Below are 25,000 nucleotides of genomic sequence, written 5' to 3'. Positions count from 1 at the left end.
CAGTATTACAAGTCAAATTTTGTACGTATATTAATAAGACTCTAATAAACATATGTACAAAAGTTTATTTGGATCCACTTGCTTGTTTAAAAGTTATTTATCTAAAACTGTAACAGAATGGAGCCACTTTTGCTGCATATAATTCAAATTTTTCATTGTATTTTTCTTTGTATACTGCTTTTAGAGCCAAAATTTGAATATTTACTATTAAAATGTTTTATCATTGATTTGGAAAAAAAAAGAATAAATTTAAGAAGCTTTTTAAATGTCTATAACGGGTGTAGAACCAAAACATTCTTAAGTTCAAACTGTCGGTAATATTCGAATCAAAGGCTCTCTTTTTTTTAACTATTTGTGCATCTCAAACATACAATATGTTTCAATGTATTTTTTCATAGCTCTAACGTATAATAATGTTTCGCTGATATGTCTTTTGAACAATAACTTCCAAGTAAAGTGATGTCGAAGTCGTGTCATACAAAATGTATAGAGGAAAATAGCGTTCGCGCGACGAAGCGCGGGTATCGTATGCACTTATACTTTCATTTGGCTTAAGTCAACAAAATGTGAATCACCACGAGTGGAATGGCCGACGCTGACGTTGAAATCGGTTGGTTGGCGGCGGTCGGTCAATGCCCACGCGGCAGCCACGTGGTTTGACAGGGCTTCATGCCCGATTATTTCCAGAGCTCTCGCTCTGAAATACGAGGTCTCGTAGTAATTGGCAATCCAAATCTGTCAACATTTGCGCTAATCTCGACCCGATTATCATTGTAATAATGAAAATATCGCAATTATCGATGAGCTTCCGACGTGTCGGGACATCGGCGATGATCGATTCGATAATCTCGACGATCGTATTTCCCAACGTGCATTGTAAACATTTATATATAACGTTTATAATTTAGTGATATCAAAATTAAACGGGGAAAAAAGTGGGCTTTCTCCTCTCCGAATCTTGAAAAATCTCCACGCACGAACGGTCTTGGATAATTGGCCGTTCGCCCACGTCTGTGTACGTGAAGGTGAATCGCAACAAGATCTAAAATAAGTGGACGACGGGTAGAGTAACGTCCGGCTAATCCGAACCGTCTTTCTGGAAAAAAAAAAAAGATCAGACGTCTTGTCTTACACTTTGCTGATCGATGATTGACGTTTCAAAGAAATCCATCATTCCCTCTTGGACGTATTCAATGAGGAATTCAATTGGCATCGTGCGGGAATATTCGAGGAATAAAAGCGCGCTGGCTCTTTAAGGGCCTTTCCCATTTCCTTCTTTCTCTCCTCCTCTTTTATTTATTTTCAAGGAAAATGGATCTCTCGCTGGATGTATAACGTGAGAAACTTCTTGCGAGAGGATTCATAGCCGCGATGGTATTACGTCTTTTTTTAGGATTGCCACTGATTGTTTCTGACATCCCGTTAAAGAACAGTAATATTTCTGGTGGTTATGGCGATGCGTGCGAACGAGAGTTTTAAAACGCTGATCCAAGCAAGCAACATCCTAATGGATGACAAATGCTCGGCGGGAGAAAGAACTCTCCTTGCGAGCTCAGCGTTGGTCTGACTCAGCAGCGTCTATTTATAAATCGATATATTAATGCGATACCTATATTTGATGTGTAACCGTGGTCGCGTATCGAAATCGCCAAAGGCGATTTTGACGCTCGGCGGCAAGTGGCCTTGAAAAATTCCGGCCACGTCGCCGTGACCAGTCGAATTCGCGAAGGGAAAACATTCGTATAGGGGGAGACAGCGATCATCAGCGCTCGGTTGACGACGCTTGTTGAACTATGGAAACGGCTTCAAGCTTAACCGCCTCGGCCTACTTAAGCCGTGTCGTTATTTTTAGCATTAGGGTCACCACCGCCGTATAGCTGACTTTAGTACCATCCTTTCTTCCTACGATTCGAGTCTAACTTTCTCGACCCTTCCCGACACGTACCATTTCCATGGTATCGGTCTGAGTTATAAAGCCAATTATAAATTCGATCAGCGATGTTGTGTTTTAATCAAGAGGTCCTTTCCACGTGGAATTAGCGAATCTCTCCAATCTAGAATAAATTTATATGCGGACAAGATTTTTGTGCTACGCGAATACCGTTCAAATTTATTTTAGAATCCGCATTAAAATTTCTTTTTGAAACTTGTAGAGTTTCCTGCGATTTGTTTTTTTTTTTTTTTGTTTTTTTTACACAGATGCGATAAGGAGAACAAATGTTTTGTTGCAGAGTTACCGGAAGATCGCACGGCAGGTCAGCACACCTGATAGCGCACCAGCTGGTCTCGGTAGTCCGCAGGGTGGTATTGGTGGTTTGCAGCAACAACATCAACAACAAACGCAACAACCTTTGCACCAGGCAGATCCCATGCAGCAAACCAAGGACAATCTCAATCCCGCGGCGAACCAACAAACGGGCGCCCTTAGAAACGGCAACCCGCCACCACCTGTCGTCTCTATGGTAAGTTTTAAGCCTCTCTATCAAGACTGTTCAAATTACGCGAAAGACGATCGTTCGCCCCATCGTTCCCTGCCCTGTTACAATAGATGCTATTACGATTAAAAAAAAAAACTAAAACTTGTAAGATATGCCAAGATACGCGCCAGATAGGACATTAGACGCTGGATTAAGAAAAATTAAAAATATAAATAAAAAGACCTTATAAAGATCGCCCTGTAAAGATCAAATCGGGTCAATTAGGATATGTAAGGGTAACATGTAAAGATAATTTATTCGCGGGGCGACGTTGCTCGCGACGGTCCATGACTGCAAAGGAATCGACTGCCGAAATAGCGGCGTAACATGGAGGGCAAGGGTAGACTACCGGCAGACAGTGAGTGCGGGGGCGGTGACCGGCCGCCAACGCGAATCAATACCCGCAGGAACAGGAACCACCGACCTACCGGAGAGAGACGGAGAGAGACAGGGAAGGAGAGACAGAGTGAGAGTGAGAGAGGGGAAGAGGAGAGCGACGTATCCCGGGGACGAAAGGAGAGAAAGAGAGAGCGATGAAAAGCGAGCGGTATCAAGAGGTGGAGCAGGAGAGTAACGATACGATAGAAGCCGCTCGCAAGGGTAGCCACTCGCGTCGCAGGGGTACGCCGGTGGTAGAGGCCACCCTCGCGGTATTCCTATATGGAGAGTCACCTTTAATGCATGCCGCTCTATCTTTCTCGGCTGTCAATGTTAATTATTTTAATTATTTTTGCCGTCTCTCTTGCTCGCGCGAATAAGGAACACGAGAGCAATCGCGATTCCTTGAAATAATCGCGAGGGAGGACTCTCGATGACAAATGACTCCTATGCGCCATCTATGCGACGCGCGAAACTCTCCACGTGTGTATTCTTTAATTAAATATACCAATCGATATATCGGGAAGAGAGATACTGCAGCATATCGCGTATTGCGCCGGCAAGAAGATTCCGTAATCTTGCTACTAAAATTTATTTTTTCTTTGCGTCTGCGCTTTATTGGCACAAATCTCTTTTTTTTTTACAATTATCACATTAAAATCAAGAAAATGCCAACGACAGTCATAGCGGATCTTAGTGTTCAAAAGAAAATTTCGTACGTACGAGATTTTATATACATTTTCTAGTTTGTCGAATTACGCGCCATTACTTCGAAATGCAGCTCTTAAATATGTTAACAAACAGATATTTACAGGATTTCCTCTCCAGAATCCTGTTGCGAAAAATATATTACCCCAGCCAGGAACTCGATTTTTTAACTCGTGTGAAAAAAACTGACCTGCAGTCCCTTTAGCCCGTTTGGGTCCAGTCGGGCCCCAATCAGTCTGACATCATTTTAAACTTTATGAAGCGCTAATTCTAAATATTCAGAAATCTCTTCTGTCGAGTTTCAACAAGCGTGCCAAAAGATCTAATATTGTCAGAAGCTGTTTTAAAAACAACGATTTATTTCAAACCAATCGACAAGTTTAAGTTTTATATGATCTGATCGTCAGATAAAAATAGCCCGCGCAGTAGTCAAAAATGAAGGAAATAATTATTTGACTTGTTGTATAACCATGATGTTATATAATCCATAACGTTATCTGTTATTATTAATTGGTTTTAAAATTCTTTTGGAACGATTTTAAGATCTTTGTTAGAACTAGGCAGAAGAGGTTTTCTTTACATACTTAGAATAAGCGTTTAATAAACTTTAAAACGATGTCAAACTCATTGCGGTCGTATGTGTCATTTTTCGTATAAGTTCAAAAATCGGACTTAACCTGAATCTCTTTGAATTCTGAACGGATGTTTTAAGTCCGTGGCACACTACACTTTCGGACGCAAATTGGATTCGGATTGCGAACTGCAAATTGCTGTTTAATCAATCCAAATAAATGTATCTAAAGATTTTAATTGCAAATTGTAGATAAATAATATTCCTACTCTATTCATGTCACTAAAGATCAACATTCAGGCATTTATTATAATTCTCTTTTGAATCTGTTGTTACCTATCAACTCACAATAGATCCCAAAAGTGATTTATTTATAAAAGGAAAAGTGATTTATAATGGAATAGGCATCTGCAGCATTGGGACAAAGTAACTAGCGCATTGGAACCAAATAACACAAGCTATTATACATTCCAGTCTCAAGGTGCACTCACAGGTACATTTAGAGATATTTTATTAAATTGTTTAAAATTCCTAATACGAGCAGAGAGGTCCCACGTACGTACCACATTTAATGACCGAATCCAATCCGTGTCTACTTAGGACAGGTTTGCGGGTCATTTTTCGGTTGATTTTCTCGATCGTCACTTCTCTCATTTCTTAGCTTCTATGCTAATCTAGATGTCGCGAATTTTACCTGTGTAATGTTATACACGATCTTTTATATATATGTGTGTGTGTGTGTGTATTCCACGTAACATAAACTGGACTAACATGTAATAAATGTTATTACATGTCATTTATTCCGCGAGAAACTGCGAGAAAAGACGATAGGTTTCAATGAAAAAAATTGCACCAAAAGTCGCGACTAAATTCCAACATCGAGACGCATAATCGCGAAATATACTATTAATTCGCCTGAATCGAAATTGTCAATTAATCGGAACGTTGCCACGTGCAGCCGCGGTTATCCCAATTTGCATAACGATATGTCTCGCGTGGTGTCCGATGCGTGCACAGAAATGTCTATCGTTAGCTTTATCGTTGCAATATCGATATCGCGGCCAGACGTATAGCGTGATAAACTTATACACTCGCGAAATACGTCACGGGCAGAAAATGTAATCCGCTCGTGTGCGCGTGCTGCGCTCTCTTTCTCTCACCGCGTTGCGTTCAAACGCGGGGTGTGGGCATTCTCATTGATGTCCGCGGCCCGGCGTTAATTGTACATTTCGCGCGTTTAAACGCGCGGCTATATCCGACCGTACGTGGTAAACGCGTTCGGTGTCGCGCGTCGCGCGCAACACGATAATTGCTAATGCCGCGGCGATAAAGGAATCAACGTTACGGCGCGGGGGACGCCCGTCGGGGGCGCCCAATTATGCAATAAACCGAAACCGCGAAATGCCGACGTCCGATCGTTGGCGGCCGCGCGCAAATTGCGAATTGCGTCCCCCGTCGCCACACGTACATGCGGTTTAGCCGCACGCGAGCGCCCGCTGAAAGCGAGAGGGACCTGCGGCACCTATCCGCGCGTGTATCTCTTCATCCCTTTTCCCATCCCTCCGCGCTTCTCCCTCCCGTGTGCGTTGAAAATTTCTCTCTCTCTCTCTCTCTCTCTTTGAGATCCAGACGAGCATCGTGTTACATCGATCAAATGGCAAGATCGAGGGGAGAAAAGGCGGGTGACAGCGGGCGAAAAGTGCCGGGCGACCGGCCGGGGTCAACGAACCCTCCCGCGAATATAACCACCGGAAGGGCAACTTGGCTCCTCCCGAGGGTCATGTTTGGGTGCTGTCACAGAACGTTCCGTTTTATCACGCCAGGGTCTTAGGTTGCCCTAGGTCACGATGCCACGAGAACGGAAGGATTTTCTCCCCGAGGGAGAGAAAGCACGCGCGCGTGCTCGTATACGAGAGAGAGAGTGTGTGTGTGTGTGTATGTGTGTGCGCAAAATGGAGAGAAGGAGAGAGAATGATACCGAGGAGGAATCCCCGTGCCACGCTTGGCGAGACGCCCGGCTCTCTTCGACGCTATCAGCCTCGACCACAAACACCGATTCACGGCCACTATGAGGGTTCTCAGAGAGTGAGAAAGAGAGAGAGAGAGAGAGAGAGAGAGACCGAGGAGAAAGGGACGAGACTTCTCCCCGAGCTTCGGGAGAACACGACTCTCGAGAACGATCGAACGTTCAGCACGAGCCATTTGTTTCAATAGCTCGTGTGCGCGACAACGCGTTAAATGTGTCAGTTAAGCTCCCTCCCGTCAGTCGACGAACCGTCGCATCTTCTGCGTATACGCGTATACGATGAAAACGTTGAATTTCAGGCCCTTCGTTCATTTACGAGCGCCGTTTTAATCAGTGCCCTTGCATCTCGCAGTCGCTAGGCGCGAACGGCGAAACAGATAGGGCCCAAATTGCTCGCCGAAGTTTCTGTCCCGTCGTCGTCGTCGCCGCTCGCGTATTTTACCGGAGCAATCGGGGCTGCGTGAACGGATGACAAAAGATCGGCCTCGGTAAACGGACGGACGAGAACCAATCGTCCTGACTCTGCCTTCTCGTTTTGCACAAAGTTTTACAGTCTGGCTGCGCGAGGTTGCCGGCTCTCTTTTTCTCTCTCTCTCTCTCTCTCTTTCTCTCCTTCGACTCGCATCGCTGCGGACGGCATCCTCTCTGCCTCGCCGTGTATGTGCCTCGGGTACGTCCTTTTTTTTCTCTACCGTCGCTTCGTCCCCCGCTCGCCGCCGGGCTTCCTCTTCCCTCATTCTGTCTCGTTGACGGAGAAACACGGGAGAACAGAGAGGCGAAGCCGGAGAGAGCAACCGCCGCCGGGGCGAACGAAAATAAACGAAAGTGAACAGCTCGCGCAGCTCCATTTTTACGCGCCCGACGCGTCATTTTATCCCGGACGATTGCCATTATCGTCGTTACTGTTATTTACTATTATACGACAAAATAATTTTATGAAAAAAAAAAATATGTACATACACGGGAATTGCGTCTAACCGTCTGAAGCACAGCGCAAGGTAAAATGCCTAGCTCCAATGTACAAGATTTGTTTCGTCATACTTTGGTCCTCGATCTTCGACGCGTTAATAACAAAGAAAACTTCGCGCTCTGAAGAAAACGATGCTAAACGTTTCTTCCGTTCTCTCTCTCTGTGCGCAGTCACCCGGAGTTGTGCCATTTTACGGGGATGGCGGCTCCGGTTTCCGTCCCGCGGCTGGATTTGGAAATACAGTTTGGCATCAAGGACCGGTAGGCGCTGTGGCAGTCGAAACGACACCACCAACGTGGCCGCCTCAGCAATTCATTCAGCAGATACCCGCGCCGAACCAGCTCGATGAGTTGAGGTATCACACTCAGTACAGCACCGCGGCGCCCTATCATCCTCAACCAGGTGAGTGATCCAAACGAGATTAGCAGCGATATGAAGCTAACAATGTACGCATGATAGCTCTCTGGGAACTATTGGGAACACAGATCTGAAAATAATCTTATTAGTCAAATTAATTATGTTGGGCAATTTAGCTGGATGTAGGTCTCTGAAAATAAATTTGTTGGGCCGTCAAAATTATGAAAGACATTCAAGCCTGATGAACAGGTGCAAAAAGTTTGGACATTCTGGCAACCAGCTTAATTGCCCTACATAATTAATTTGACTAATAAAATTACTTTTAATCAGATGTGTGTTCAGTTAAATTTTAGGTACTTTCTAAATTTTTACATACTTTAGCGAAACCCTTTTTTCCGTGTGCAAACTGACAATGAAATTGGAGGAGTTGCTAAATGAAATGAGCTATAAATATTGTCTTGAATTGCATAAGGACTAAGTTTAAATCAGATCTCGAGTGCTTTTGATTTAATGTTCTTACAACTATTGATCAATAAGAAAATATATATATTTTCTGCGTGTTAGAAATTAATTTTGCACACATTATTTATTATGTATTTATTTAAAAATAAGATACACTGTAGTTTGTTTTGTACGCATCAAAGCTGACATGCAAATGCGAAGTTTTTTTTATAATATAAATTAACTGTTTTTTTTCTCGAATATTTAGAGCATGAAAGATTTTTATAAAAAATAATTTATTTCTAAAATGTTTTTATCGTGTGTATCCTGTTGATATGTTATATTTGTACATTAATTTTTATCCATAAAAAAAGATATGACAGTGTCCGAATTTTATAATAAATAATAAAAATTACAAAAAAAATTTGTAGTTATTACGGCTCATTCCACTTGACATTTCATAATTCTTGTCATCTTTTTATAAACGTTCTTCATAGAACATGACTTTGTGTCACGTTACGTAAGATTACGTGTCTGTAATACAACGTGTTAATTTCAATGTTATAGTTCCGTACCAACAACAGACGTTTATAACGACGGATCAGTCTGCATTTCAACGGGCCGGAACGACAGGACAGTATACCATTACGGGACAACCTTCGCCACTGACTCCTGTCGGAGGACAAGCAGTGGTTCCGACGCCTACGAGGCAGTTGAATGGACAATTTGTAGACCCTTCGGCCACCGCTAACCAATCAGTCTCTTACGAGCGACAAGACTATGTGAATGGCTATCAACAACAAGTGAGTATCTTTGATTACATACGAGATGGGATGAAAAAATTCTCGGACTAGTAATTTTCTTTACGTTCGGAGTTTAGATCCATCTCTTTGTGTAAATATTACCTGAAATTCTACCTGTAGTATAAAGGATGACCCAAAAGATTTCTTAGGACTCAAACACAATGAACGAAATAGAGAACAGGGAATAAAAAACAGGTCAATATGCTAAATAAAGACCATTAAAGACCATGTTTTCCTTATTTTATATATTGAATTGTTCTGTATATATTGTGAAACCGGATCTAAAGCTCCACATTTAGACTTCTACTTTATACAACTATACAATTGTTACGATTTTCTCGCATTTGCCCCTATTTCGATAGCCGTTCTAAAGAATTGTACGAAGCATTTGCAACGCGAACGCTACATATCGCAAAACGGGGCTTGTTGCAGGACGTGACAATGGCACCACCTCCATCGACAACTCCGACGAGTCGCAGCAGCTCGGTGCACATGGATAGCCAGCAACAACAACAAGGAGGTCCGCAGCAGCCGCAACAACAGCAACAGCAGCAGCAGCAAACCACCGCGGACACGCAAGTAAAAGGATTCGCGACGATTGCTGCCACCAACGTGTCGGGAAACGAGATGCCTGGGTATCCACTTCAACCGGACCCACAGAGTTTACACAACTCTAACGGATATCCAGGCTACGTGGAAATGGGTCAGCAATCAGCGCAGAACCAATGGCAAATGGTTTCACAGCAACAACAGCAACATCACCAGCAAACGCAAATGCAACAGCAACAATCGCTGGTTGATAATAGTTTACGACATGTTTGGTCAAATACAAGCGGAAAAATGAGCAGCAGTGTTGGCAGCAATATGCATTGGCAAGAAGGAGCGATGCAACAGCCACAGAAGCTTCCACCGCAGCAGCAACAGCAAAATATGCAAGGTAACATGAAGTCACAGGTGGAACAACAAACTACTCAAATGCAGCCACAGGAACTGCCAAGACCAGCGAGTCACATGAGCTGGGAGTCCGGAAGCGTGAAGGAACCGCAAACACCACAGTCGTGGTCCGAATCCGACAACCAGCAACAACAAACTCAGGGAAACTGGTCGCAACAGAGTCCGAAACTCAGGGACCCGCAAAACTCGCGGTTGACGCCATCCAATCAACAACCGTCTCAACATCAGACCTGGTTACAACATTCTCCGAAGCTGTCAGACCAACACAGTAATGCTCAACAAACTGCGAGGATGACACCTTCTGGCCAGCGCAACTGGCAACAGAATAGTCCGGAGATGCAAGGATCTCAGCAGAATCCGAGATTGACGCCTTCTGGACAGCAGATGCAACAACAGCAGATGCAACAACAGCAGATGCAACAACAGCAGCAACAACAACAGCAGCAGCAGCAACAACAACAGCAGCAGCAACAACAACAACAACAACAATGGCCACAGCAAACCAAGATGGAGCAGAATCCCAGACTTACGCCGTCCAATCAAATATCGTGGCCCGACACGCCGACTAGTCAACCGAATTGGTCACCAAATAGCATAAAAAGTGATAATAGTCAACAGCCGCAGCAACAATGGCAGGATTCGCAGCCCAGTCCTAGACGGACTCCAAGCCATCAGTGGCAAAATCAGCTGCAACAGGAAAATAAATTGGACAATCAAATGTCTTGGTCGCCTGTAAATTCTGCATCAGAAACTCAACCGACTTGGGGTCAACAGGCGACAAAGCAGGACATGCAAAACTCAGGAGAGAGAATTCCGTGGCAACAACAAGCAACAGTAGATACTAGCAAACCGAACGGATTCCCGGAGAATCAAGATAATTCGGAAAGTAATGTCTATGCTCAATCTAATCGAGTGAATCTCAATAGCCGACTGAAATCGATGATTTTGAACAAACAACAGCAGCAACAGCAACAGCAGCAGCAACAACAGCAGCAACAACATCAGCAGCAAACTCATCAACATCATCAGATGCAATCGCAACACGTTAACACAAATAATGGATCCACTTCAGAATATTCAACGGACGATCAAGTACGCGATGCGCACGAAAATAACGAAAAGATGCAAGAGAAACGTACAGATCATTTTATCAACCAGACAAACATTATTTCAATGTCGCAACCTAATGAAAATTTGACCGGTAATTTTTTATCGCATAGCCACCACCCTCGGGTAGATAATTTACCCGACGGTGGTGGCTTATGGGAATGGACGGAAGGAGAACATAATCACAATGACATCAGTAATAAAGATGACAATTCCACGTTGCCGGAAAATGGAATGACAGCTTTTGACAATTTTATGAAGCTTACCGCTGAAAATAAGAGTCAATCATGCGACAAAGACAAGCTTCAACATTCCTGGGGGGTAGAAGGGAGAAGCAATGAAGATCAAGACATCGATGACAAGTCTTTCCAACAAAGATTGTGTATGGATCAAATTAATGACACGTCTTTTGAAAGGTCCCAGAAAATTCCGGAAAATGAGGGAATGAAAAATGATAATCTGGATTTTCTGAAGACAAATGTTGCCAATCATACATCTTCTCCAGATAAATGCAATCCTGATCGTGTGATTAAACAGGAGAACACCGAAGATCAGGCCAACGTATCTCATGAAGCGTCCAACATCGTCAAGAGCGAAGAGAGTCAAGAGATTACTCAAGATTATAAATTTCGCGGCGACGGTGGTCCCGCTAAAGTTTCACCGGGAATTGGTTCGTGGTGCTGTCGAAGAGGCGGGACAGAGCAGCCGACTGCCGAACATCTAAGAGACGGCTGTTGTCAAGGTCTCCAAACCAAGGATGAAATATTGGCCGATTCCTCAGATAAAACTGAGTTAAAGAACGAAGGACCGCATAGTCCACATACTCCAACCACGACTGTGACGACAAAGGTACAAGACCACTTGGACAAACTGAAGAACAATGTCAGGACCGAAGTACCGGACTGCAACTGTTTCCCCGCCGACAAATGTGAGTTACAATTTTGTATTATATTATTTCATATTATATTAGTAACAAGAAAGCATATTAATTACGAAGAGCACAAGAAAGTTATAAACGTATTAGTGTACCTTTTAATGTTAATAACTACACTGGTCGATTATGTATCCTGAAATCCGGAGGGAGATGGGCATACTATGTAATTTCTATTCGTAAGGATATTATCTACTACATTCGCGGCATAAATGTTTCCTCTTCTGTTGTTTATGTAAAGATTCAGTCACTCGTAAATAAAATGTGGTTCAATCACAAGGTCCACCAGAGCCCGGTTCGTACTACACTCATCTCGGGGCAGCTGCGAGCCTTCCTGATCTTCGGAACGATCTCGAACGAAGAACTGGCCTTAAGGGCGACGCAATAAGATTTGAAAAAGTCGTCTATACCGGCAAGGAGGGCAAAACTACGCAAGGGTGTCCAATGGCCAAGTGGGTAAGTTTTCTCAAAACAGTTGTATAGCTAACAACGATTAAAGATAATGTCAGAAAGAAAAACGCATTGTATCAACAGCGTTTATTTTTTTTTTTTGTTTACACAAAATTACATCATCAATAATTTATTAGATCATTCGACGATCCGGCATCGATGAGAAAATCTTAACTGTGGTGAAACATCGTCAAGGTCACAAATGTCCAACCGCCTGGATCGTCGTAGCTATGGTTGCCTGGGAAGGAGTACCGACTCACGAAGCGGATCGCATTTACACTCTCTTAAGTCATAAGCTCAATCGATTTGGTCTTCCAACTACCAGACGATGCGGTACCAATGAACCGCGAACTTGTGCGTGTCAAGGACTCGATCCCGATACCTGTGGCGCCAGCTTTTCCTTTGGCTGCTCCTGGTCAATGTACTATAATGGTTGCAAATATGCCAGAAGTAAAACCGTCCGAAAATTTCGACTGTCTGTACGATCGGAGGTAAATCATCTTGAAATTAAATTGAATGACTAAAAAACTCGAAAACCGATTACAGATTATAATGAAAGAATTGTTTTACAGGAACAAGAAGTTGAAGAGAGAATGCATGTTCTAGCGACGCTTTTGTCACCTTTGTATCTTAGTCTTGCGCCAGAGGCTTTCAATAATCAAACTCAATTTGAACGGGACGCGAGCGAATGTCGTTTAGGATTTAAACCAGGTCGACCCTTTTCCGGTGTTACAGCTTGCATTGATTTTTGTGCACACGCCCATCGGGATCTACACAACATGAATAACGGATGTACCGTGGTATGTAAATCCCAAGCTTAATTTGATACATCGATATAATATTGTAATATGTTTCTTTACAATATTTAAAAAAAAATAAAACTTATTATTTTATTATAACATTTTTAACTTGTAACACTGTTGCGTTTATTAGGTAGTTTCTCTGACAAAACATCGAACATTATCGAAAGCCGAAGATGAACAATTACATGTGCTACCTCTTTACATAATGGACGACACAGACGAATTCGGTTCAAAGGAAGGGCAAGAAAAGAAGATTCGCTCTGGTGCTCTTGAATTTTTAACTAAGTTAGTATTTTTTTTAATTTTCGAAAATTTAAATATTCGAAATAAGTTATATAAAAATTAATTGCATTGTAAACCGAAGGATTTGATATATATATATCTTTTATCTTTTGAAAATATATAGTAAGATTTGTGAAATTAACAAAGAAGAATAAAAATAAAGTGAATTTTATCTTTTGTTTAGATATCCCTGCGAGGTTCGAGTTAGATCAGTGCCTCTTCAGCCGTGTAGACGTCACGGTAAGAAAAGAAAAGAAGATGAACCGGATATTCAGATCAGCAAAAAGGATGCAGTCAAAATGGAAAAAATGATCGATTCCGGGCGTTCGCCGGGACACGCAGACTCTTCTAAGCTTCAATCGCAATTAACACTGGAGATGACGCCCATGTTCGAAGGAATTGACGCGCAGCTGCAAAGCTCTCAGGTATCATCTACGGTTTTAGACAGTCCGGTATCTATGTATCAAGGATGGGGAACATACCAAGGTGAGCAACAGTGGAACCGAAACGGCTGGCTTGAACAGCGTAAAAGTAATTGGTTGAATCCATGGGGAGAATATCCTTCATTTGGTGAGAAAGACAAAGTGGACCCAGACAGTACCAGTTTGGATGATATTAGACCTAGAAGTACCGTCTCTCAAGAGGAGCACAGACCAGGCTCGAGGAACCTACCTAATTCTCCAATGGATTCGGCTAGAGGATGTTACGGGAGTTCACCTAGAACTCATTCCGTTTCGCCTCGTTCGCACGTAAGCATATCGGGAGAGATATCTTATAGCCCATCACCCAGAAGTTGTACCGCGACGCCTCAGGACCCAAAAATGATTCCGTTAAAAGGATTAGAACATTCAAGCATGGAAAATAATTATGATCATCAAATGGCTTTTGGAATTTACGCCGCTTCTGTCAACGGACAAAATGATTGTCCTTCGTCAAAAATTGGCTCTTTCAATCCATCGCTTGGCATGGATACCACGCATCGAAACATTCCATCCAAGATAAATCAGTCGCCAGTGAGGCCACAAGTTGAACAAACGTTTTCAAATAGAGTGCAGCATCTCTCTCCATCGAAACAGATGCAATCATCCATAAATTCTGGCTATCATAATCAATATTACGACGGTAATACGTCGAATTTATTCTCTTACACAGACAATAGTAATTATAAATCTATGGAGACTCCGAACTCGAATGTTTTGGGGCATAATTCGTTACATTTGCCAGAACAGCGAAATGACGCACAATGCGCGAATGATCAGCGAAAATCCATTTATTACGCGCAAAGACAATCGGAATCAAAGTCCTTCAATCATCCTTCATCCCCATCTTCCGATCAAGTTTCTTGCCCACAGAATTGGAATACAGCGAATTCATGGTGTAATCAAGTTAAAAATTCACAACAATTCGACCAGACAAGTGATAAGAGAATCTGGGTCTGCAAACAAACAAAGTCGGACCATACCAAAACTGCTACTTGGGAAACATCATCTGAACCATCACCATTCCGAGTGCCAAAAGGAAGACCACCTTCGCGAACGATATCTAATCAGAATCCATCTGCGGAGCCCAATGCATATCCAAATCCTTTGGCTAGAACATTTTTAAAACCGCCGGAATCAAAGCCTGTTTTCGCTCCGAATAGTAACATGATTCAAAATGGATGTGTATCGAATCAATTGAGGGATAATTGCATGGACGATAAATTGCGAGAAGGATTTTATGATAATAAGCAAGAAGTGTCTAATTCTAATCCAAATTCTCTCGCATGGTCCGAAGAGATAAAACAAGATTTTCACACTGTGCCCGGTTTAAGTCACCACACGTTTCCTCAATATGGATATCCCACCTATCCAGTGTTCGAAAAACCTTATGCGAATTCATGGGAAGGTTACAACTATAATCATCATCAATCATATCAGACCCCGGAGCAATTCTATCAGCAACCAAAACGCGAAGGTTGCTTCTCGTCGCAATATCCGTATCAGGGCCTGAATCCACCGTATCAAGGTTTGAATTCCGGTTGGACGAGATGGGACACGCCGCGATGGGATATTTACGGACCGCCGTCTTATTTTCCTGTCCTGCCAGAGCCTCCTCCAAAGGCGGAGCCACTCGGCGAAATAGCAGACTATTCCGAGAACGAGGAATGCTTCAAAGATCCGCAAATGGGTGGTGTCGCGATCGCTCTGAGCCACGGTAGCGTACTCTTCGAGTGCGCGAAACACGAAATGCACGCCACCACCGCACTGAAGAAACCCAATCGTCTCAATCCGACTAGGATCAGCTTGGTGTTCTATCAGCATCGCAATTTAAACAGACCCAAGCATGGTTGGGACGAATGGGAGGAAAAGATGCGATTGCGAAAATTAGGTATCACAACATCGACCAGTAATACGTCCACATCAACGACCAATCCATCGACTCTAACCACCACGACGAGTCCTAATACAACAAACGAGAAAACGATACCACTTCCACCACTTTCGCACATTCCAAATGTTCCCAGTTCACAGTTCATGATGAGATCACCTACTTATACCACGATGACTTGGACAACGCTCTTCCCGATGCATCCCTGTATGATAACTGGACCATACCAAGAAGGTGGTGCGATTGGATGAGTCGAAGTCGGACGGTACAGTTTTGATCGTCGATGACCGAAACCTGTACCGAAATATTCCATCAAAAATCGAATCGACTAAAGGATTCGAGAGACAAGATTCCGAAGAAGAATTGCGATAAATCCGTTTGAGGATGAAATGACGAGGCGGCGATTTTACCATGAGAGGCTTTATATTGTTATTATCGTTATAGTTAGTTATTCCGAAAACGAGAAACACACACTTTGCACTGCCATTTTTCTATTTCGAGTTTTACGCAAGATTTAAACATAGCCACAAAAACGTGCTTGAAGAAAGCCTCGCCGGGACTACACCATCCTTTGTCGGGGCTCGCGTTTTATACTGACTTTTTACTGAGTTGAACTCGAAAAAGACTCGTAATCGAGGCAGAAGCTGCAAAATCGAAACAATGGTAATAATCGAGGCTATTGACGTATCAGGAAAGCTCCGATAAAAGCTGCGCCTTGCGAAGACTTTGATACGAAGATTTTCGTATTCTGACCCTGTACACTTTAAGTAATATCGCTACGTATAACGGTTTCGTGTTGGTAGAATTGTAATCTTACTAGCTAGTCGAAGTCTAGATGATGAATCACGCGATATCACACGTACACGTAAAAGCACACATTGAACGTATATGCACACCAAGACACCCAAGAAAACTTGCACGATGTGATCTCAGAATTATCGTACCTTTCCAAGACTTCGTAAGAAAGAAAAAGATAAACAACTAAACAATGGTATTCACATACATGAATATCATAGAGAAATATTGATTATCTAAATTAAATATAATTAAAAGGAGTTTTGTAACGTAAAATTATATTGTAATTAAAAATTATATAATGGTATATATTCTATTATATATCTATATTACATTAATTATATTTTATTAAATATATAATTATATAATTTGATTAAAATGGAGATATAATATTATAAAATTATAAGATTATATACTCCTATATTACATTTTAAAGTATTAAATGAATACCTTATATTTTATTTTTTTATCGCAATGTTGATATATTATTTTTTAATTATGTTGATGTATTATGTTTTAATTATTCTAATTATTCAAACTCTTGGGTTTTAACGAAAACAATGGATTCCACATTTCTCTTCGGAAATCTGTCGAAGTCAAAAGAAAGAGCCGATAGTTCCGAGAACGATTTTTTTTATATTCGTTAATTAAACGATTTTTCGCAAAGGTCCAAGCACAATCCTAAAAAAAAATCCAGACGACGACACACGATACAATGATCTCAAATCTTTAAATTAATTAAATGATATGTAATGTATATCTCTGATTTTTAGCCTTTGTACATTTCGCTTCTTATTCTCGTATTTATTTACGTGTTTGTACTCATAGCTAAGTACACTAAGTACGATTAATTCAAGTGGCATGCGATATAATACTAACCATGCGCCCTTCGGGTCGGCTGAGTACAAAGCATTTATCTAACAATCACGTGACGCGTAGGTAGGGGTGTATCTAATGGTCGGCGGTATATATGCTGAACACGCCACGGTGTTGTCTTCATCGTTCTTGACGTTTCTTCCCTTATCACTTGTTCCACCGCGTTTGATCTTTTTTACCCGAACCAGCAATTAATTAATAGCGTGACTTCACGCTAGCTTGTCGTTTGCAACTAAATTATTCAATAAATGTACAAAGATGGCGATTGTACGAATTAATTTTTCATACAATTGGAAAAAAAAATTTTTTAATACGGGTGATGACGTTTACGTCCAACATCTCGTCAAGATGAAAGAAAAGTACTCGAGAGGTCAATTGGTTCGATACGACAAAAAAGAAATTTGATCAGTTATTCCCGAGATTCGACGCATTATTGTATCAGCGTAGAAAAACGAAAAGATTTGATCTGTAACTTTAGCTTGTCCTCTATATCGTCTATTTTAGTTGTATATTATTAATCGTCTTTTAGTCTAAGCCTGTTGTAAGCGGCACATGGCCTGGCAACAGGGTCCTACTGATGACCTTTGAGGACCAACCGATACGGCCTCTGGCGATGTGTTAATTGGCTTTTCGATGGATCAGACGCCCATTGTTATTGTGGAGAGATCTCTTGGAGGATCTTTTCGATACGACATCCTCTTGATAGGGCATATCCAGGCTTTTGTTTCCGATAGAAGTTTCCGGACCAAGATCAGAGGTGCACTCTTTCTCTCTCTCTCTCTCTCTCTCTCTCTCTCTCTCTCTCTCTCTCTCTCTCTCTCTCTCTCTTCTCTCTAGTTCCATTACGCTCTTGTTGGTGTACATTCCATATCTCCGTTAATCGATTAAAAAAAAAAAATGTTTCGACCAGGACTTCAGTACGCCTTCCGTACTCTTGTCTTCACACTCCATACTTTCTATGCATTGTAATCCGGAACTCTGGGCTTGGATCTCTTCGATCAGGTCTTCATCGAGAGTCTGGAAGATCATCTACTTCGTAGCAATCTAAACGATGTTTTCTTCGCATGGCTTTGGGCGAAGCGCTAGCAGATTAATTATGGAGTGCCGAGGGTCAAATAAGTAGGACGGTAGAACTTTCTGGGAAGAGCAGCTCTCGCTTCTGCGTTTATCTATCATTTGCATTCAGCGACAACAGAGTTGTAACGTAAGTAAGGTAATCCTGTCGCGGAAAACCGATTGGAGAAAAGTGTGCTCAAAAGACGAGCGGAACTCTCTGTAGTAGGATTTAGTAGCCGAGGAGATTTACTTATTTATTTATTTTCGCTATTTTTGACGTGTCTACGATTTTTTAAATAGGCATAACACGACAGAGATTTCTAAGGCGCAAAATTTCTGTTTTGGCTCATAACGGGAGGGAGGGTGTGAATTGAGGGCTTCTGATTTTGAGCTCGCGTTTATCGAGTCAAGTTCTATACCTTTCCTTTTTGCATTTGCATCCGCAAATCGGTAGAATGAAAAAAGAAAGAAGCAAAACGCGACCAAACCCTCGCCTACTGGAGTATTATAGGAATCATTAATATATTATCATTCATTAGTTATCGCATGTAATAGTAATAGTGATAATAATAATAATATTAATAATAATAATGTCGAGCAGTAATAACTAGTAATGTAATCTAATTTAATGTATATTATATATTTATTAATTAAGTTTGAGAACGTGGTGTTGTACCGTTTTTTTCTATTTCCGGCAAGCTGGCGGCACAACTTTCGGTTGAGATTGTCTGACTTCCCGTGCACCGGTGGTTGATCGATGTTTCCTATTGACACGAAAGAATTCCAATACGCCAATACGTCGATTTCGCTCGTATTGCTCGGAACGGCCTCACAAATTTCAATCGGCAGGGATAAAAAAAAAAAGAAATATTCAATCAGAGCGCGTTCCTCTTTTTTCCCTCTTTTGTTTTATCGTCTCTCAAACGCTTCGCGCAATTTCACGGTAAAGTCCGCTCGACGAATAAATAAATGAAAAGGGACAGTTTTCGTCACAGTCGACAAAAATCAGGGCTCCCCGCCCAGACGTACGGGAAAGTCGCGATATGTCTCATATCGAATTTCTCTAGCCCGGTATATTCGCGGTCTGTTCTTATATTTGAGACTATTTTATGACGAACCAATCTTGAAATAAGACTGGACTACGAATAGACCGTAGTGCTGGTTTCCCTCCAGGGAAGGAAGACAAATGGAAAAAAAAAGAAAGAAAAACGCGTATCTCTGTTCTCTGAGTTCGTCACCACTTCTTCTTCTTCTTCTTCTTCTTCATCACGTGATAGATACGAGACGGGATAATTTCAGGCGGGATAATAATTTGACACTCGTTTCTTTCGCTTAAATTTCGCACGGACACACCGCGCGGTACACCGATCCATTTTTTTTTCTAAATAAATAAGGGCAGCGAGGACGATAATAATGAGAGTACAATTTAGAATAGCATCGAGCCCCCCGCGTGGTTGCTTTTTCTCTTCTTTCCTCTTTTTTTTTCTTTTTAACGTACGTAGCAAGACGCTGTTGTCCTCCTCGTATTCCGCCAGAAGTGACAATACTATAGTAAAACGCGGCTGTCTTCGCATCCGAGTTTCAATTGTAAGTCAGAGTGTTTCGTGACGACTTTCGGATTCAGCGGGTGTCGCCAGACTTCAAGGGACCATCGTCCCACCGTCTCAAAATTCGTTCCTCGCGCGAAGAAACGTCTCCTTTGGTCTCTCGCGACGAAAATCAAATCACGATCCATGGATCGATAAACGCTTTACCGAGGAACGCGGGTTCTCGCGACGCCCGCGCGCAATCACGAAGGGAAATCAAAAGGAATTCCACCCTTGACTTCCAAAAGTGTACGCACGTGTAAATGCACCCCAAGACACCATTGTACGATACTTCCAAAAAAAAAAAACTGTCGATAAGATATACCGCGAAGATCGTTATTCTTGCTTGAAGAAAGAAAAATAAACTTTTTATAAAGTTGAAAGCTCGGAAATTATACAGCTCGACGATGCCAAAATAGTGTTAAACGATTAGATGAGGCGTAATTGTAATAACAATAATTGATGTTCACGAAGAGCGAGATAACGAACTGTCCGAAGTACAGGTTGACACGCAACGACAGTGGTCAATCATTTCTAGAGGCGCAAATTTGCCATAATAAAGCTGAACGTTTTCCCGGATATTGAAGAGTGTTGTCTCTTCATGAAATTTACCTAATACATCAAATTAAGATTTTTAACGTCAGCTTTTTTTTCTGAGGTGTATCGTGAGATTTACTTAACAAATCGATTCGACGAGTCGTTACGTAGATCCCTGTACAAGGAAGAAAAAGAAATCTGAAATCTGATTAATCAGCGAAAAAGAGAGGGAAGGAAGGAGGGGGGTACGATCGAGAGATAGAACGACGGCAGATGATAAGAGATAAACGTTGAAGAGTGTATTTTTTCTTCCAATGCCAAAAAGATGCCATTTTGTTTTTTATGAAAAAACGAGCGAGAAAATCGAGAAAAAAAATAAGAGAGAACGAACGAACGAACGAATGTAGCGAGTGAAGAAGGACGAGCGAAAGGAAGGGGTGCGAGAGCAAATTTTTTTAATAGCTCGTAGCATGCGTATGAATGTGCAAACAATAAATAAACAAAAAAAGGGAAAAACAAAGCGAAACGGAGCAGACAAGTCGATGTATATGTCCCGCGAAATCGGCTTACACGCTTTTAATCTCTAATACCCATATTCATAGTCAGGCCTTACACTTAAGGCCCCCTTAAATTCATCTTTAGATACTTGGTAGCCAATGAAATGATCCATAGAGCATCTAAAGGTAAACTTAGGGAGGCTTCAAATATAAGATTTGACTACGAATACGGGCATAAGTGATCGATGAACCGGTCGGCCCCCGGGAAAGTGCCGGGTATCGCGTTCTCGTTTGCCGGGGACGTTTGAGAATGAATACGGATAGTGGACCGTCAAGCCGGTTTGTCGAGTCCGCGGAGATGTATGTGTTGTAAGGATTGTTAGCGTTACGTATACGCCGACCACGACGTATATGTGTATATATATTTTTGGATGATATAAAACTACGGAGAAATTTTAAATCGAAATTCGGGTGAGGGGGCGGGGGGGGGAGCGAAAACGCGCGAGAATGTGATCCTCTCTCGGCGGATCCTTCGCAGCTTCTCGCGGGATATTGGCGAGAAGACACGTTCTTCCCGAGAGAGCGAGAGCGAGAGTGAGAGTGAGAGCGTGAGAATGGGAAAAAGAGTGAATGCGGTAAAAGGAGTAAAAGATACAGTCGAGAGAGAGAGCTTTCACGCACGTCGCTCCCCTGTATTTATGAATATTTATTTACGCGAGGAATGGAAGAAAATTTAATATATTGATGATTAGAGAGGCGATCGTATAAGTAAGGCGGTTATAAGTGTAAGTTTTCTAAGAGCCATAAACTCTCTTAGCACTTTTGTGCACGTGGCTCACAGCCACGAGCGCAAATTCTCTATACGATGATACGGAGGTAGAGACAGCGAAAGCAATGGTATAAAAAAAAACTCATTTCACGGATTAAAAAAAAGGAAAAACAAAACGGGGACGTTTCAAGCTAGTAATAAATTTCGTTCAGGATGCATGGATGTGTCCGTCTTAAGATTGAGGTATGCTTAGAAGTACGGTAGTGTGAGTATATGACTACACATAAGTAATAAAATAAATGATTTTAGCTATCGATGACTATTATCAACGTAAGAATACATTTAGACAAAGATATGTGGTAAGACAGATGTAATTGTCCTTTGTGAATATACATAAGAGAGAAATGGAAAATACAAAAAACTTTTATGAATACAACTGCTTTCATTTTTATTCCTGTAATAAATAATTATAATAAATTGCAATAGATGATATATTTATATTTCAGATCGTTCGACACGCTCCTTATAAAAATATCACGCGCAGCCGCACGTAGGCATATAAAAAGCCACAACAAATAAACTTTCAATTATTTCTTAATTGTTTTATTAAATATCTAATAAACTTAGCTTTCGGCGATAAATTCAGTTTTTCTTCGTATCAACAAACAACAGAGGCGACTGCTCCGGTTGTGGAACGTCGGAGTTCTCATTTTCCTTTTTCAATTCGAAAATTATATGTCTGATGGCCGGCATCCAAGTACGACAAGCAGTTGCGTGTTGCGTCATAAGGGTAATGTGAAATTTGTCGGCTTCCTTGACATCTTTCCTCAGCAGTGCTGAAAATATAGTTAGTATATTTGTCACGATAATATTAATACATAATATAAACGTATAAATAAGTAAAGAAACGCCAACTATAGTCGAAGCTGGATATTGGTGCCCAATATCATTTTATACGTAAATTTTAATACGTATAATACATTTTTAGTTTTTTATAAACTGCGCGCCGAACACAATCGGTTTCGAAACACAATCATAAAATTAGAAATAATATCAATAAAATTAAATTGATTAACAGAATATTATTTTACATTTAATGTTGAATACATTTTTAAATTTCGTAAACTGAAAATATATTTAAAATTATTATAAATATAAAATTGAGGCGAGCGTGATAGTGGATAGCGTATTAATCTGTTACATTGAAGATCTTGGATTCAATTCCAGCCAAGTGTTGTTTGTTATTATACGCTCATTCTTTTCAATGAAATGACAGGCCATCAAGTGTATTCTATGACTATATTTTTCTTTACTTTATCTATTCAAAACCGGCGTTAAATTGTATAGGTTCCTATGTACAATCTACATGCACATCATAGATATATACATAAGGAAAAAATAAGCTTTTAAGTCTATTACGAGGAAGAATACAAAATTATATTACACATCCAGATCCAGCCTGGACCATAGCTACTTATATGCATGATTACACTTGAGCGATCTAGATTTAATTATTAAGAATTTTCCTAAACCTTTTGATAGATTCAAAAGGTTTCTCTGCACTGTGTCGTTCAGTTTATTCTCAAGCCAATTAGATTTCATAGTGTCCAATCGTCTCCGTATCTCCTTCGCCTTGTTCTCTTCCATCTTCTCTGTTATCACAGATTCTAAACTAGCCAATATTTCCATTAAAGCTTGATCCTTGTCGAAATTATCTTCTGACTCCAATATTTTCACACAGTCTTTACTGGTAGGAGCCAGAAGAGGCTTATGAGGTGCCGTGGATATTGTAGGAGCTGCGGTAGACTGCGGAATGGGAGGTGGCATATTCGACAGAGGTAGCGGGCTAGCGATCTCTGGAGAAGAAGCCTGCGAGGATGACAGCGGAAACGCCACTCGCTTGTTTAGGAGTCTCCTGGTAGAAGTCCCGGACGAATTGTGCTGCGAGGACAGTGCCCACTCCGGCGGATCGTTCCATCCGGGATCGTAAGTGGTCGGCAATGATCTTTGGCTGGAGACCATGTCGCTCGAAGACGAAGGCGAGATTTCGTCTATTTTTTTTTCTTCCATTTTTTTTCTCTTTCTCACGTACGTTTCACCTCTCTGTACTAGAAAAACGAGCGTCCTCAACCTACTTCTCAAATCCTTATACGGAAAATTACACGTTTGACACGTTCTTTTCCACACTTATAGGTTAGACTCGACATCTGGAAATAAAAAACGCACATCGGTCAGTAATCGCGCGTAAATCAACGTAAATCAGTTTATATCCTTGATACGTACGGGGGAACATTGTGCCAGGTGGATTCCTTAGTGTTAATCGCGTTTTGAAAAATTCTCATTCATCGCACCCATCAGCGAAACGTCAAAACTCATTCCTTTTCGAACTCCAATGGCAGCATTGACGACTACATGACTCCCTTTCACCGAACGATGATCCCGCTTTAAACAATGCGGCAGATCGTTCGTTAATATTAATAGCTAATAAAGCATACATCTACAAAAATTATTCAACATACTTGTTCCTCATCGCGGGACACAGCGAGATGTCACGCACATGCGTGTTCCGTGTTCCGAGCTTCCGGTGTAGATAGTGCAACGTGCAACACGGACGAATACATATTTGCGATCATAATTTTTGAAAACTATAATCTGATCCGACATTTACTTGTTAATATTCTTCAACTGTTCAACAAGTGAATTTGAAATTCGTTATATTAACATGTCATGTTAATTATATACAAAATATCTTTATAATTCATACTAGTTTTTCTTTTTTTTTTTGTAAAATTTTTGTTTCCACTTTTAAAAAGGAAATGTTACCGATTTTATTGTTGACAGTTGTCTACGATGCTGATTATAGTTCTCTCGTTGCGCTTACTAACCGTCATTGCAATTGAATTTTGACAGCTGTCAAATTTGTATAGATGGTTATTTATACAATTGTCGTTGCAATTTATTTTTAAAAGGTAAAAAATAAAAAATTAAATAGCGCGCCTCGCGCGCGCGTTTATGGTGCCTAGTTGGCATAAAAGAATCACACTACAAAGACAGAATTTTTTTTATGTGTAAATTCCGAAATACCTCAGAATAAAAAAAACATTTATCTTTATATTTTTTATTCTTACTTTTATTTTTATTTTGTTTTTCTTTCCACGCAGACAACACGTATATTTTAAATAAAACGTTTTTTCCACACATGTCTAAAAAGACGAAATCTTTACAACGCCTCGTTTGCGCGAAAAATGCGCGTCGT

The 25,000-nt window shown here is 41.2% G+C and overlaps 2 protein-coding genes across 3 annotated transcripts; one reads left to right on the top strand and one right to left on the bottom strand.

Annotated features, from left to right (window-relative positions):
- Nucleotides 1–2,231: 2,231 nt before the first annotated feature.
- Nucleotides 2,232–16,594, top strand: LOC105832348 (DNA N6-methyl adenine demethylase; the record flags this gene model as incomplete). The annotated part of the gene is given in 9 exon segments (XM_012673202.2): nt 2,232–2,462; nt 7,301–7,532; nt 8,496–8,731; nt 9,164–11,720; nt 12,004–12,179; nt 12,311–12,664; nt 12,746–12,973; nt 13,107–13,261; nt 13,443–16,594. Coding segments are annotated over 9 exon segments (6,606 nt in total), but the record flags the coding sequence as incomplete, so codon positions are not given.
- A 3,237-nt stretch (nt 16,595–19,831) lies between these two features.
- LOC105832347 (steroid receptor RNA activator 1) lies at nt 19,832–24,958 on the bottom strand. 2 transcript variants are annotated; one of them, XM_012673199.3, is made up of 4 exons: nt 24,264–24,958; nt 24,028–24,186; nt 23,277–23,951; nt 19,832–22,580 (listed from the first exon to the last, which is right to left on the bottom strand). In XM_012673199.3, exons 3-4 carry the CDS (start codon nt 23,812–23,814, stop codon nt 22,387–22,389), a joined length of 732 nt encoding a protein of 243 aa, XP_012528653.2. In that variant the 5' UTR covers nt 23,815–23,951; nt 24,028–24,186; nt 24,264–24,958; the 3' UTR covers nt 19,832–22,386. The 2 variants fall into 2 exon arrangements, with proteins under 2 accessions (XP_012528653.2, XP_012528652.2); XM_012673198.3 differs by having other exon boundaries at nt 24,028–24,958.
- Between the last annotated feature and the right edge of the window lie 42 nt (nt 24,959–25,000).

The sequence above is a fragment of the Monomorium pharaonis genome, unplaced genomic scaffold, assembly GCF_013373865.1.
Source record: "Monomorium pharaonis isolate MP-MQ-018 unplaced genomic scaffold, ASM1337386v2 scaffold_235, whole genome shotgun sequence".
Taxonomy (NCBI): Eukaryota; Metazoa; Arthropoda; class Insecta; order Hymenoptera; family Formicidae; genus Monomorium; species Monomorium pharaonis.
The sequence above is the reverse complement of the archived record's forward strand: the minus strand, read 5'-3'. Positions and strand labels throughout refer to the sequence as shown.